This window comes from Lepidochelys kempii, chromosome 18 (assembly GCF_965140265.1).
Source record: "Lepidochelys kempii isolate rLepKem1 chromosome 18, rLepKem1.hap2, whole genome shotgun sequence".
NCBI classification, from domain to species: Eukaryota; Metazoa; Chordata; order Testudines; family Cheloniidae; genus Lepidochelys; species Lepidochelys kempii.
In genome coordinates this window covers 1,598,537-1,613,662 of record NC_133273.1, presented here as the reverse complement: position 1 = coordinate 1,613,662, position 15,126 = coordinate 1,598,537, and the positions used below count along the sequence as shown (strand labels likewise).

Genomic DNA, 15,126 nt, shown 5'->3' with positions numbered 1-15,126 from the left:
ACCATTAAGCCAAGCTGGTCGCCTGCTATATTTACTATTCTTTCGACACATCGGGATGGTTTGTCCCTGTAACCTCAACAGGGATTCCTTGAAATACAGCCAGCTCTCCTGGACTCCTTTCCCCTTCATGTTAGTCCCCCAGGGGATCCTACCCATCCGTTCCCTGAGGGAGTTGAAGTCTGCTTTCCCGAAGTCCAGGGTCCGCATCCTGCTGATTACCTTTCTTCCCTGTGTCAGGATCCTGAACTCAACCAACTCATGGTCACTGCCTCCCAGATTCCCATCCACTTTTGCTTCCCCTACTAATTCTTCCCGGTTTGTGAGCAGCAGGTCAAGAAAAGCTCCCTCCCTAGTTGGCTCCTCTAGCACTTGCACCAGGAAATTGTCCCCTACGTTTTCCAAAAACTTCCTGGATTGTCTATGCACCGCTGTACTGCTCTCCCAGCAGATATCAGGAAAATTAAAGTCACCCATGAGAACCAGGGCGTGCGATCTAGTAGCTTCTGCGAGTTGCCGGAAGAAAGCCTCATCCACCTCATCCCCCTGGTCCGGTGGTCTGTAGCAGACTCCCACCACTACATCACTCTTGTTGCTCACACTTCTAAACTTAATCCAGAGACACTCAGGTTTTTCTGCAGTTTCGTACCGGAGCTCTGAGCAGTCATACTGCTCCCTTACATACAGTGCTACTCCCCCACCTTTTCTGCCCTGCCTGTCCTTCCTGAACAGTTTATAACCATCCATGACAGTACTCCAGTCATGTGAGTTATCCCACCAAGTCTCTGTTATTCCAATCACGTCATAATTCCTTGACATCACCAGGACCTCCAGTTCTCCCTGGTTGTTTCCAAGGCTTTGTGCATTCGTATATAAGCACTTGAGATAACCTGCTGATCGCCCCTCATTCTCAGTATGAGGCAGGAGCCCTCCCCTCACAGACATTCCTGCCTGTGCTACCTCCCGGTATCCCGCTTTCCCACTTACCTCAGGGCTTTGGTCTCCCTCCCCCGGTGAACCTAGTTTAAAGCCCTCCTCACTAGGTTAGCCAGCCTGCTCGCAAAGATGCTCTTCCCTCTCTTCGTAAGGTGGAGCCCGTCTCTGCCCAGCGCTCCTCCTTCAGGGAACACCATCCCATGGTCAAAGAATCCAAAGCCTTCTCTCCGACACCACCATTTGTAGCCATTTGTTGACTTCCACTATTCGGTGGTCCCTACCCAGGCCTTTTCCTTCCACGGGGAGGATGGACGAGAAAACCACCTGCGCCTCAAACTCCTTTATCCTTCTTCCCAGTGCCACGTAGTCTGCAGTGATCCGCTCAAGGTCATTCTTGGCAGTATCATTGGTGCCCACGTGGAGAAGCAGGAAAGGGTAGCGATCAGAGGGCTTGATGAGTCTCGGCAGTCTCTCCGTCACATCGCGAATCTTAGCCCCCAGCAAGCAGCAGACTTCTCGGTTTTCCCTGTCAGGGTGGCAGATAGATGACTCAGTCCCCCGGAGGAGAGAGTCCCCAACCACCACCACCCGCCTCCTTCTCTTGGGAGTGGTGGTCGTGGAACCCCCCATCTCAGGACATCGCATCTCATGCCTTCCAACCAGCGGAGTGTCCTTCAGCTTTCTCCCCCCAGACTTATCATCTGGTCCACTCTCCACAACGGTACCTGTGGAGAGAACATGAAAGCGGTTAGTTACCTGTGTCCGCGTTGCTGGAACCCGGACATTCCCCCTTCTTCTTCTGGAGGTCACATGTTGCCAAGCTTCTTCACTGGCCTCTTGGCTCCGCTGTGCAACCTGTTCTAAATCTTTAGAGCTTTGTGCCCGTAGAAGCATATCCTGACTTTTGTCCAGAAAATCCTCCGTTTCTCGTATGCAACGCAAGGTCGTTATCTGTTGCTCCAGACTTTCAATCTTCTCTTCCAGTATGGAGACCAGCTTGCAGTTTGTACACACAAAGTCGCTTCTGTCCTGTGGAAGAAAGACAAACATGGCACATCCAGTGCAGGTCACAATAGCTGAACCCCTCCCTTCCATACCATCTTCTTACTATGAGCTTCCTCAGAGAAGTTGGCAAGATTTAAGCCTCACTGGGCTCACTCCAGGCGAAGTCCCAGGCAAACTCCTGCTGTGTGGTACAGACTAACTGTGTAGGTTAGTCTGTGTACCTACCAGCTGTGTAGGTTAGTCTGTGCACCTACCTGCTGTGTAGGTACAGACTAACACGGCTGCTGCCCTGAAACCTAAGTAAACAAAGGTTTCAGAGTAACAGCCGTGTTAGTCTGTATTCGCAAAAAGAAAAGGAGGACTTGTGGCACCTTAGAGACTAACCAATTTATTTGAGCATAAGCTTTCGTGAGGTACAGCTCACTTCATCAGATGCATACTGTGGAAAATACAGAAGATGTTCTTAGACATACAAACTATGAAAAAATGGGTGTTTACCACTATAAAAGGTTTTCTCTCCCCAACCCCACTCTCCTGCTGGTAATAGCTTATCTAAAGTGATCACTCTCCTTACAATGTATATGATAATGAAGTTGGGCCATTTCCAGCACAAATCCAGGTTTTCTCTTCCCCCCCCCCCCCCGCCACACACACACAAACCCACTCTCCTGTTTAACAAGGATTTAACAGGGTTTAACAAGAATGTCTGAGGAGCGGGGGGGCGGGGGCGGGCAAGTAGGAAAAAACAAGGGGAAATAGGTTACCTTGGATAATGACTTAGCCACTCCCAGTCTCTATTCAAGCCTAAGTTAATTGTATCCAATTTGCAAATGAATTCCAATTCAACAGTCTCTCGCTGGAGTCTGGTTTTGAGGTTTATCTGTTGTAATATCGCAACTTTCATGTCTGTAATCGTGTGACCAGAGAGATTGAAGTGTTCTCCGACTGGTTTATGAATGTTATAATCCTTGACATCTGATTTGTGTCCATTTATTCTTTTATGTAGAGACTGTCCAGTTTGACCAATGTAGGGGCATTGCTGGCACATGATGGCATATATCACATTGGTGAATGTGCAGGTGAACGAGCCTCTGATAGTGTGGCTGATGTTATTAGGCCCTGTTATGGTGTCCCCTGAATAGATATGTGGGCACAGTTGGCAAAGGGCTTTGTTGCAAGGATATGTTCCTGGGTTAGTGGTTCTGTGGTGTGGTGTGTGGTTGCTGGTGAGGATTTGCTTCAGGTTGGGGGGCTGTCTGTAGGCAAGGACTGGCCTGTCTCCCAAGATTTGTGAGAGTGTTGGGTCATCCTTCAGGATAGGTTGTAGATCCTTAATAATGCGTTGGAGGGATTTTAGTTGGGGGCTAGTGGCGTTCTGTTATTTTCTTTGTTAGGCCTGTCCTGTAGTAGGAGACTTCTGGGTACTCTTCTGGCTCTATCAATCTGTTTCTTCACTTCCACAGGTGGGTATTGTAGTTGTAAGAACGCTTGATAGAGATCTTGTAGGTGTTTGTCTCTGTCTGAGGGGTTGGAGCAAATGCGGTTGTATCGCAGAGCTTGGCTGTAGACTATGGATTGTGTGGTGTGGTCAGGGTGAAAGCTGGAGGCATGTAGGTAGGAGTAGCAGTCAGTAGGTTTCCGGTATAGGGTGGTGTTTATGTGACCATCGTTTATTAGCACTGTAGTGTCCAGGAAGTGGATCTCTTGTGTGGACTGGTCCAGGCTGAGGTTGATGGTGGGATGGAAATTGTTGAAATCATGGTGGAATTCCTCAAGGGCTTCTTTTCCGTGGGTCCAGATGATGAAGATGTCATCAATATAGCGCAAGTAGAGTAGGGGCGTTAGGGGACGAGAGCTGAGGAAGCGTTGTTCTAAGTCAGCCATAAAAATGTTGGCATACTGTGGAGCCATGCGGGTACCCATAGCAGTGCCGCTGATTTGAAGGTATACATTGTCCCCAAATGTAAAATAGTTATGGGTAAGGACAAAGTCACAAAGTTCAGCCACCAGGTTAGCCGTGACATTATCGGGGATACTGTTCTTGACGGCTTGTCGTCCATCTTTGTGTGGAATGTTGGTGCAGAGGGCTTCTACATCCATAGTGGCCAGGATGGTGTTATTAGGAAGATCACCGATGGATTGTAGTTTCCTCAGGAAGTCAGTGGTGTCTCGAAGGTAGCTGGGAGTGCTGGTAGCGTAGGGCCTGAGGAGGGAGTCTACATAGCCAGACAATCCTGCTGTCAGGGTGCCAGTGCCTGAGATGATGGGGCGCCCAGGATTTCCAGGTTTATGGATCTTGGGTAGTAGATAGAATACCCCAGGTCGGGGTTCCAGGGGTGTGTCTGTGCGGATTTGATCTTGTGCTTTTTCAGGGAGTTTCTTGAGCAAATGCTGTAGTTTCTTTTGGTAACTCTCAGTGGGATCAGAGGGTAATGGCTTGTAGAAAGTGGTGTTGGAGAGCTGCCGAGCAGCCTCTTGTTCATATTCCGACCCATTCATGATGACGACAGCACCTCCTTTGTCAGCCTTTTTGATTATGATGTCAGATTTGTTTCTGAGGCTGTGGATGGCATTGTGTTCCGCACGGCTGAGGTTGTGGGGCAAGTGATGCTGCTTTTCCACAATTTCAGCCCGTGGACGTCGGCGGAAGCACTCTATGTAGAAGTCCAGTCTGCTGTCTCGACCTTCAGGAGGAGTCCACCTAGAATCCTTCTTTTTGTAGTGTTGGTAGGGAGGTCTCTGTGGATTAGTATGTTATTCAGAGGTATGTTGGAAATATTCCTTGAGTTGGAGACATTGAAAATAGGATTCTAGGTCACCACAGAACTGTATCATGTTCGTGGGGGTGGAGGGGCAGAAGGAGAGGCCCCGAGATAGGACAGCTGCTTCTGCTGGGCTAAGAGTATAGTTGCATAGGTTAACAATATTACTGGGTGGGTTGAGGGAACCATTGCTGTGGCCCCTTGTGGCATGTAGTAGTTTAGAAAGTTTAGTGTCCTTTTTCTTTTGTAGAGAAGCAAAGTGTGTGTTGTAAATGGCTTGTCTAGTTTTAGTATAGTCCAGCCACGAGGAAGTTTGTGTGGAAGGTTGGTTTTTTATGAGAGTATGCATTTTTGAGAGCTCATTCTTAATCTTTCCCTGTTTGCTGTGGAGGATGTTGATCAGGTGGTTCCGCAGTTTCTTTGAGAGCGTTTGGCACAAGCTGTCAGCATAGTCTGTGTGGTATGTAGATTGTAATGGATTTTTTACCTTCAGTCCTTTTGGTACAATGTCCATCTGTTTGCATTTGGAAAGGAAGATGATGTCTGTCTGTATCTGTACAAGTTTTTTCATGCAGTTGATAGATTTCCACTCCATACGGCTAAATGCAGTGCCTTGCATAATGACAGGTTTCAGAGTAACAGCCGTGTTCGTCTGTATTCGCAAAAAGAAAAGGAGGACTTGTGGCACCTTAGAGACTAACCAATTTATTTGAGCATGAGCTTTCGTGAGCTACAGCTCACTTCATCGGATGCGTACTGTGGAAAATACAGAAGATGTTCTTAGACATACAAACCATGAAAAAATGGGTGTTTACCACTCCAAAAGTTTTTTCTCCTCCACCCCACTCTCCTGCAGGTAATAGCTTATGTAAAGTGATCACTTTCCTTACAATGTGTATGATAATCAAGTTGGGCCGTTTCCAGCACAAATCCAGGTTTGCTCTCCACCCCTCCCCCCCACAAACCCACTCTCCTGTTGGTAATAGCTTATCTAAAGTGATCACTCTCCTTACAGTGTGTATGAAACAGGAGAGTAGGTTTGTGTGTGTGGAAGGGGGGAGGGAGAAAACCTGGATTTGTGCTGGAAATGGCCCACCTTGATTATCATACACATTGTAAGGAGAGTGATCACTTTAGATAAGCTATTACCAGCAGGAGAGTGGGGTTGGGGAGAGAAAACCTTTTGTAGTGGTAAACACCCATTTTTTCATGGTTTGTATGTCTAAGAACATCTTCTGTATTTTCCACAATATGCATCCGATGAAGTGAGCTGTAGCTCACGAAAGCTTATGCTCAAATAAATTGGTTAGTCTCTAAGGTGCCACAAGTCCTCCTTTTCTTTTTAAGTAAACAAAGTGTCCCAGCACACCAGCTGCTTACCCTGACGGTCCAGGACAGCAACTGGTGGGGAAACTTTTTTGGGGGGAGAAGCTGGGGGTTAGGGGAGTAACCCCTGTGACCACCCCCACAGGACCCCACCCCTAACCTGGGACCCCCATGCTCTCCCCATCCCATGCCTTCCCACCTTGTCTGGGGAGGGCCAGGGGAGGATGTCTCTGGCCTGGCTAGAGCTGCTCCAGGAGGCTGGGCCGCGCGGCCTCAGCCTGCTCCGGCGGGCCAGGCTGGGCAGTGCGGCACGGCCACAGCGAGCTCCGGTGGGCTGGGCGGCGTGGCCACAGCTTGCTCTTGAGGGCGGGGCCAAGCGGCACGGCTGCAGCCTGCCAGCCCCGGAGCTGAGGCTGCTTCGGAGGCTAGGGGGAAGAGCAGCATGGCCAGAAGTGGAGACACTCTGGCCCCGCCTCTTCCCTTCTAGCTTTGCTGGCTGTGGTGCCTCTCCTTGCTCCCTCTGTTGGGGGGGAGGGGCTGTGTCCCATCTCTCCCTCTATATACCCGTTGATAAGCCGACCCCCTTCTCTGGTGCTTCCCTTTTTTACTAAAAATATTCAGCTTATGAACGAGTATATACGGTATTTTCAGTGCCTCTAGAAAGTTGATGCATGTGGCCACAGTCGCATGAAAAAAGTGGACTAATGACTCTCTCCATCACTTGTCATGTTGTGATGTCATATTCTGATTTGATAGAAGTGCAGAAGAAACACAGGCTACTAAGAAAATGGAGATTCAAACTGGGATTTCGCAAAGGAATAGAGGGAGGATCAGAGGGCTGTCACTCACTTGCTGCTCCTCATTTACAAATGAACTGAATATGTGTTTATATCTTGTTGTGATTTCCTAGGAACACCATTCTACCCAAGTCAGCCAGTGTATCAGTCAGCACCCATCATAGTGCCTACACAGCAGCAGCAACAACAGCCTCCACCAGCTAAGAGAGAGAAAAAAACAGTAAGAGCCTACTCTTCTGGTACTTTCTTTATGGATCTCCTAAGTCTGATATAGCAAGACTGGCACATTGAAGGGGGCACACTGATATAAAATTCAATATTAAACTCAGATTGTTACTCCCTCACCCTTTTGTAGGTTTTTTCCCCTCCCTTGTAGTTCCTTGTTAGTCTAGAACTTCTGATGATGGGCAGGGCATCCAATAACATAGTTGTATGAAAAGCTGGCTAGCTTATCTTATTTTTCAGTCTTCACAGTGTTGAATTTACTGGGTGGTGGTTTCTTATTCTCACTATAGTAAACATGAAAGCTGCTTATTGATACTTCAACTGAGAAATTAATGCTTAGTGATTACCAAACATGGTATGAATTTATCTAGCTCAACATGTCTAAAATTGAAGAAATGGTTGGGAACAAGTGATAGAATGGACTGAAATAATGAAGAAAGAATTCTCTTAAAGGAAAATACAAACATTGTCGAGAGTTGTTAGCAAGATAGGAAGGATTTCCTACATCTCAAAGTACAGGATATCTGTTTCTTTTGATTTGTTAAGATCAACTGTGACATTGAATGAAATTTTGTCTATTGAAATAGAAAAGTAGAACATTTAACTGGGTGGTACTGCAAGCAAGACATTTTTTGTACCCCTGTCATCAACACATAGCTGTGGTAATAAGTCCCTTTATCAGGCCTTTCAGCAACTCTTCAACATCAGCTTCGTTTATGAGCAGTCTCTTCATTTGTAACATCCAAAAAATATCACACATAAATCAGTAGTTATGCCATAAAAAACAACTCAAATGCAAAGACTTAAACTTGATAAGAAAGTTACAGTCTTGTATGCTAATAAAATTATATTCAATGTACAGTAGAACCTCTGAGTCATGAGCATCAGAGTTATGAACTGACCGGTCAACCCCACACCTCATTTGGAACCAGAAGTAAGCGCGCGGGCGCACACACAAGCAAATACTGTACAGCACAGTACTGTGTTAAGTGAAAACTGCTAAAAAAAAAAAAAAAGGAATAGTTTTTTTAAAAAAGACAAGATAAGGAAACTGTTTCTGTGCTTGTTTCATTTGCACTAAGATGGTTAAAAGCAGCATTTTTTTCTGCATAGTAAAATTTCAAAGCTGCATTAAGTCAATGTTCAGTTATAAACTTTTGAAAGAACAACCATAACATTTTGTTCAGGGTTACAAAAATTTCAGAGTTACGAACAAACTCCATTCCTGAGGTGTTCGTAACTCTGAGATTCTAAAGTAGCAGAAAATGAAAAGTTTTAAAAAATGACTAAAGCCCTTCTCCCTGGATATACTCTTCTAGACAGAATTAAACTCACAGGCCTACACTTCTAAATGCTGCAATTGAAGAAACAAAGGAAAAATTATAGGAAGAACTAAGAGAATCAACAATGATATAAATGCAAGATGGCTGGTTGAACATGAGATGTGACCCAGTAATTCTACAAGCATACATACAAGGAAAATGTATTTTTTCTGCAACTGATTCGTTGTCTGGAAAAAAAAATTGCAGACTATCACCTCCTGCTTCCTGTAGAGTCAATAAAAGAATGCAGAGAAAAGTATGACAAGGGAAGTGTTTTCCATTTTCTCAGACTGTAAAAATAAAAAGATTAGAAAACTTATCTGGTATGGTGATCCTGACAAGCAGATATGTATTCAGTATACTGTTTAAACCTGAGACTGAAGTAAAATCTAACATAATACTAAACCTCATAGTGCAAAGTCAAAAAGTTCTTCTGGACAACATTAGCCTATTACATTCTATATAGGTTCTCATAATGCTCATCAAAGTATCTGAGCACCTTCTGAGAGTGCATTGAACCATGTGACTTCACCACTTGTTTTCTTTCTCATCCTCTCCTAGGGGGATACAGTGAGGGAACATGTAGAAAAATTATAGTATCATAGAAGATTAGGGTTGGAGGAAACCTCAGGAGGTCATCTAGTCCAACCTCCTGCTCAAAGCAGGACCAACCCCAACTAAATCATCCCAGCCAGGGCTTTATGAAGCCGGGTCTTAAAAACCTCTAAGGACGGAGATTCCACCACCTCCCTAGATAACCCATTCCAGTGCTTCACCACAATCCTAGTGAAATAGCTTTTCTTAATATCTGATCTGGACCTCCCCTGCTGTAGTTTGAGACCATTGCTCCTTGTTCTGTCATCTGCCACCATTGAGAACAGTCTAGATCCATCCTCTTTGGAACCCCCTTTCAGGTAGTTGAAGGCTGCTATCAAATCCCCGCTCACTCTTCTCTTCTGCAGACTAAATAATCCCAGTTTCCTCAGCCTCTCCTCATGGGTCATGTGCCCCAGCCCCCTAATCATTTTTGTTGCCCTCCTCTGGACTCTCTCCAATTTGTCCACATCCTTTCTGTGGTGGGGGGCCCAAAACTGGATGCAGTACTCCAGATGTGGCCTCACCAGTGCCGAATAGAGGGGAATAATCACTTCCCTCAGTCTGCTGGCAACGCTCCTATTAATGCAGCCCAATATGCCATTAGCCTTCTTGGCAACAAAGGCACACTGTTGATTCATATCCACTTCTCATCCACTGTAATCCCCAGGTCCTTTTCTGCAGAACTGCTGCTTAAGCCAGTTGGTCCCCAGCCTCTAGCAGTGCATGGGATTCTTCTTTCCTAAGTGCAGGACCCTGCACTTGTCCTTGTTGAACCTCATCAGATTTCTTTTGGCCCAATCCTCCAATTTGTCTATGTCACTCTGGAACCTATCCCTACCCTCCAGCATATCTATCTCTCCTCCCATTTTAGTATCATCCACGAACTTGGTGAGGGTGCAATCCATCCCATCATCCAGATCATTAATGAAGATGTTGAACAAAACTGGCCCCAGGACCGACACCCCGGAGCACTCGCTTGATACCAGCTGCCAGCTAGACATCAAGCCATTGATCACTACCCGTTGAGCCCAACAATCTAGCCAGCTTTCTATCCACCTTATAGTCCATTCATCCAAGCCATACTTCTTTAACTTGCTGGCAAGAATACTGTGGGAGACCTTATCAAATGCTTCACTAAAGTCAAGGTATATGTGCAGTGAAGTATCTTGTTTTGGTAGGATTTTAGGGATTTGCTTTGGTTTGGTTTTAAATCTACATACTGCTAGATATTTATATTAGAGAAGGCAAGTTCAGAGAAATGCGCCTTGCACTTGGAATGAAAGATGATGAGATTTGTGGTTATCCCAACCTCCCAGAGAAGCTCATTCCACAGTCTCGAACCAGTCTCTAAGAAAGTTCTGTCTCCCACAAGTATGAGCTGAATCTCTATTGGAAAGAGTTCCATTGTGCCAGAGGAGCATAGCTGAAGACCATGGTTGACAACCCAAAGCTTTAGGTCGTCTTTGAGGGTTTGTCAACGCTGCAATAAAAGACCCATGGCACGGCTGCAGATCACCCAGGTCAGCTGATTTAGGCTGCAGGAGTATAAAATTGTAGCAAAGACATTCAGGCTCGGTCTGGAGCCCAGGCTCTGAGACCCCTCAATGAGAGTGTGTCTCGGGGGGGAGGGATAGCTCATTGGTTTGAGCATTGGCCTGCTAAACCCAGGGTTGTGAGTTCAATCCTTGAGGGGGCGATTTAGGGATCGGGGCAAAAATTGAGGACTGGTCCTGCTTTGAGCAGGGGGTTGGACAAGATGATCTCTTGAGATCCCTTCCAACTCTGATATTCTGTGATTCATTATTAAAGCCTGGGCTTCAGCCCGAGCCAGAAAGTCTATACTGCTATTTTTAGCCTGCAGCCTGAGCCCTGCAAGCTCAGGTCAACTGACATGGGCACTGAGACTCAGGCTACAAAGTTAAGACGACTTCATGTAAGTCTACATCGAGCCTCCAATTTAAGCAAGTCAGTCGTGTGTGTCAACACTATGCTCATTGTGTCAGCGAAGTGCATGCTCACTAGCAGGTCTTGCATGGACGCACGGAGCACTGCACTGTGGGTAGCTATCCCATCGTGGACATAGGCGAGTGGAATTTTGGGTTGGGCTTGCAATGCCTTATGGGACCAAAACATTGGTGCGGGTAGTTACGGGAACATGGCGTTAGCCTCCCATGATGCACTTCCCTCTCTCCCTCCCTGAAATCAACGGTAAACAAACCAAGCCTTTTTCGCACCTTTTTTCATAAGCCTGGGTTACCCGCGTGTATGCCGTAGCACAAAAAGCTTGGCCCCGCTCAGCTGTACGCTGCTGTTGTGAGCATTACAAACGTCTCACGCCTTGTGCTGCAGTATTTACACAGCCAATTCAGGAGCTGCCACATGGAACCATATGATGCCATGCAGGCAGCCCTGCTGGAAGACAGAGTGGAGCAATTTGCAGTTGCTGTCAACAGTCATACATCACCTTGACTGTGTTGAGCGCCATCTCTGGGTCCGGGAAACAAGCACTGACTGTTGGGACCGCATACTTATGCAACTATGAGATGACGAGCAGTGGCTGCAGTCATCTTTAAAAAAAGGAAGGAGGAGGATCTGGGGAACTACAGGCCAGTCAGCCTCACCTCAGTCCCTGGAAAAATCATGGAACAGGTCCTCAAGGAATCAATTTTGAAGCACTTAAATGAGAGGAAAGTGATCAGGAACAGTCAGCATGGATTCACCAAGGGCAAGTCATGCCTGACTAATCTAATTGCCTTTTCTGACGAGATAACTGGCTCTGTGGATGAAGGGAAAGCAGTGGATGTGTTATTCCTTGACTTTAGCAAAGCTTTTGACATGGTCTCCCACAGTATTCTTGCCAGCAAGTTAAAGAAATATGGGCTGGATGAATGGACTATAAGGTGGATAGAAAGCTGGCTTGATTGTCGGGCTCAACGGGTAGTGATCAATGGCTTCATGTCTAGTTGGCAGCCAGTGTCAAGCCGACTGCCCCAAGGGTTGGTCCTGGGGCCGGTTTTGTTCAATATCTTCATTAACGATCTGGAGGATGGCGTGGATTGCACCCTCAGCAAGTTTGCAGAGGACACTAAACTGGGAGGAGAGGTAGATACACTGGAGGATAGGGATAGGATACAGAGGGCCCTAGACAAATTAGAGGATTGGGCCAAAAGAAATCTGATGAGGTTCAACAAGGACAAGTGCAGAGTCCTGCACTTAGGACGGAAGAATCCCATGCACTGCCATAGACTAGGGACCGAGTGGCTAGGCAGCAGTTCTACAGAAAAGGACCTAGGGATTACAGTGGACGAGAAGCTGGATATGAGTCAACAGTGTGCCTTGTTGCCAAGAAGGCCAATGGCATAAGTATAAGTAGGAGCATTGCCAGCAGGTCAAGGGACATGATCATTCCCCTCTATTTGCCATTGGTGAGGCCTCCTCTGGAGTACTGTGTCCACTTTTGGGCCCCACACTATAAGAAGGATGTGGAAAAATTGGAAAAGATCCAGCGGAGGGCAACAAAAATGATTAGGAGGCTGGAATACATGATTTATGAGGAGAGGCTGAGGAAACTGGGATTATTTAGTCTGCAGAAGAGAAGAATGAGGGTGGATTTAATAGCTGCTTTCAACTACCTGAAAGTGGGTTCCAAAGAGGATGGATCTAGACTTTTCTAAGTGGTACCAGATGACAGAACAAGGAGTAATCGTCTCAAGTTGCAGTAGGAGAGGTTTAGGTTGTATATTAGGAAAATCTTTTTCACTAGGAGGGTGGTCAAACACTGGACTACGTTATCTAGGGAGGTGATGGAATCTCCCTCCTTTGAGGTTTTCCAGGTGAGGCTTGACAAAGCCCTGGCTGGGATGATTTAGTTTGGGATTGGTCCTGCTTTGAGCAGGAGGTTGCACTAGATGACCTCCTGAAGTCCCTTCCAACCCTGAGATTCTATGATTCTATGATTCATCCTCAATCCTATCTTTTTGTCATCTTGCATTTAAATTGAAGATCTAGATTTCTACCCCAAATGTGAGTTGCAGTTACAGTAGCAGTGTTATGGAAGTAAAATCGTTCAAAGCAAGACAGTAGGATTTTGTCAACTTTTGAAAGTACTGCATTCTTGTCCAGCCAACTAAGTGTCGATTGAGTGTATGTTCAATATATATGGATTAGTTTATTCAAGACTTCTGTATAACAAGGTTGGTGCTGAAAAGGCAAAGTGTATCAGTATCTCAGGGCAGATACAAAAGAGTAGTAGGTGTAAATTGTTAGTAGGTTGAGGGCTTGATTGGTGTGTTCTTGTCTTACTTGCAGGATTGTTAATGTTTTCTTTGGGACAATATATGTTCTTTTATATATTTGAGGAATAAGTATGATTACAAAATGAATCATGTAGTATGTGCATTGTGTTCCATTTTATTAAAACCTTCATGCTGTGTTTTCTTTGCTGTTGCTTGTTTCACAATATCCCTGATCCTTCCCATTCTCCACAGCTGGGGTTGGGAGGAGAGGACGGATTGATAGGGTACTAACCTAGGACTCAGGAGACTCGGTGTTAATTCCCAGTCCTGCCACAAATTTTGTGTGTGGCCTTGGGCAACTCACTTAGCCTCTCTGTGCCTCAGTTGCCCATCTGTAAAATAAGAATAATACAGTTCCCTCCTTCACAGAGGTGTTGTGAGGATAAATCCATTAAAGGTTATCAGGTGTTCAGATACTGTAGCGATAGGGACCATATAAGGACCTTAGGGGGTACTAGGTTTCTTATCAGAGTGTTGCTCATGGACCTTCACCTTTGTCTTTTGTATCTACCTCTGACTGACAGTTTAGTCCTCTGGCTAGTAAGTGTCTGGTACATTTAATCCAGAGTAGGAATAGGTACCCCTTAGTTAAAGGGTCATGCACCATCATGGGCTGATTTCTTTTCTTAATTGTTCCACTATTTCTCTGGATTTGGGAAAGATTTGGAAGAGATGTTCACATTTAGACCTGATCGTGATGATTGATGAGTGCCTTATCATCTTGTTGACAGTTATTCAAATAAGCTTCATTTCTTTGTGCCCACAGAATGCCATCTTAAATCAGAGCCATGTCAGTTTGCAATTGTAGATCTGATTTGTGTGGCATAGGCTGACAGAGAATACACTGTATTTAATACTTAGTGTAATGGGAAATATATGACTTATGCATGCTTTCCTTCTCTTTATACTCCCTAGCATGGTGTCTAATGGGAATACCCATTTGAAGTATTTCTCTATTCAATTCTGTAGATCCGAATCCGGGATCCAAACCAGGGGGGCAAAGATATAACGGAAGAAATAATGTCTGGAGGAGGCAGCAGGAACCCTACGCCTCCCATTGTGAGACCCACCCCCACACCTACCCCTCCTCAGGTAATAAGATGGTGAGCTCTAGTAATGTCAGCTTTTGTCATTAATGTCTGCTGAACTTCGCTGTTTGCTATTGCCAGTTTCTGTATTTTCCGTTCACACTAGGTGCGTTATCACCTCGGATATCTAAATGATCCTTTCATAAATAGAAAAGGAGTACTTGTGGCACCTTAGAGACTAACCAATTTATTAGAGCATAAGCTTTCGTGAGCTACAGCTCACTTGATGAAGTGAGCTGTAGCTCACGAAAGCTCATGCTCTAATAAATTGGTTAGTCTCTAAGGTGCCACAAGTACTCCTTTTCTTTTTGCGAATACAGACTAACACGGCTGTTACTCTGGAAACCTTTCATAAATAGGCCATTTAAGGGTTATTGTTAGCTAGTTTTTGGTAATTTTTTGCAAGCCCATATTCAGAGAAGAGTTGCTTTTACAGACTTCCTATCCAGCTTTGGCATGACATTATCAGGAGTTGTTTTTAAGCATTGTTACAGTAACTGCTTTGTTTCTAAAAGAAAGATCAAGAACAGTGGGGGTCCACTGCTCAGTGGAGAAGGTGAGCTGATAATGGAAGATGATAGGAAGGCAGACCTGCTCAGTGCCAACTTTGCATCTGTCTTTTCACAAAGAATAACATGTGACTGAACGACTAGTGAATTTACCATAGATATATTGGGGAAGGGATGCAGATTGGGATAAGTAAAGGACACGTCAGAGATCTTCTGACCAATTTGAATGAATTCAGATCAGTGAGGCCTAATGCTATTCACCCAATG

The 15,126-nt window shown here is 45.5% G+C and overlaps 1 protein-coding gene across 17 annotated transcripts in view; it reads left to right on the top strand.

The window, feature by feature from the left end:
- The window catches only part of EIF4G3 (eukaryotic translation initiation factor 4 gamma 3), a 440,859-nt gene that overhangs the window by 240,211 nt on the left and 185,522 nt on the right, over positions 1 to 15,126 (top strand). For all 17 annotated transcript variants that reach the window (XM_073316601.1, XM_073316591.1, XM_073316590.1 and 14 more), the window contains 2 exons: positions 6,937 to 7,043; positions 14,232 to 14,354. In XM_073316601.1, coding sequence (XP_073172702.1) covers positions 6,937 to 7,043; positions 14,232 to 14,354 — 230 coding nt within the window. The remainder of the gene's footprint in view (positions 1 to 6,936; positions 7,044 to 14,231; positions 14,355 to 15,126) is intronic.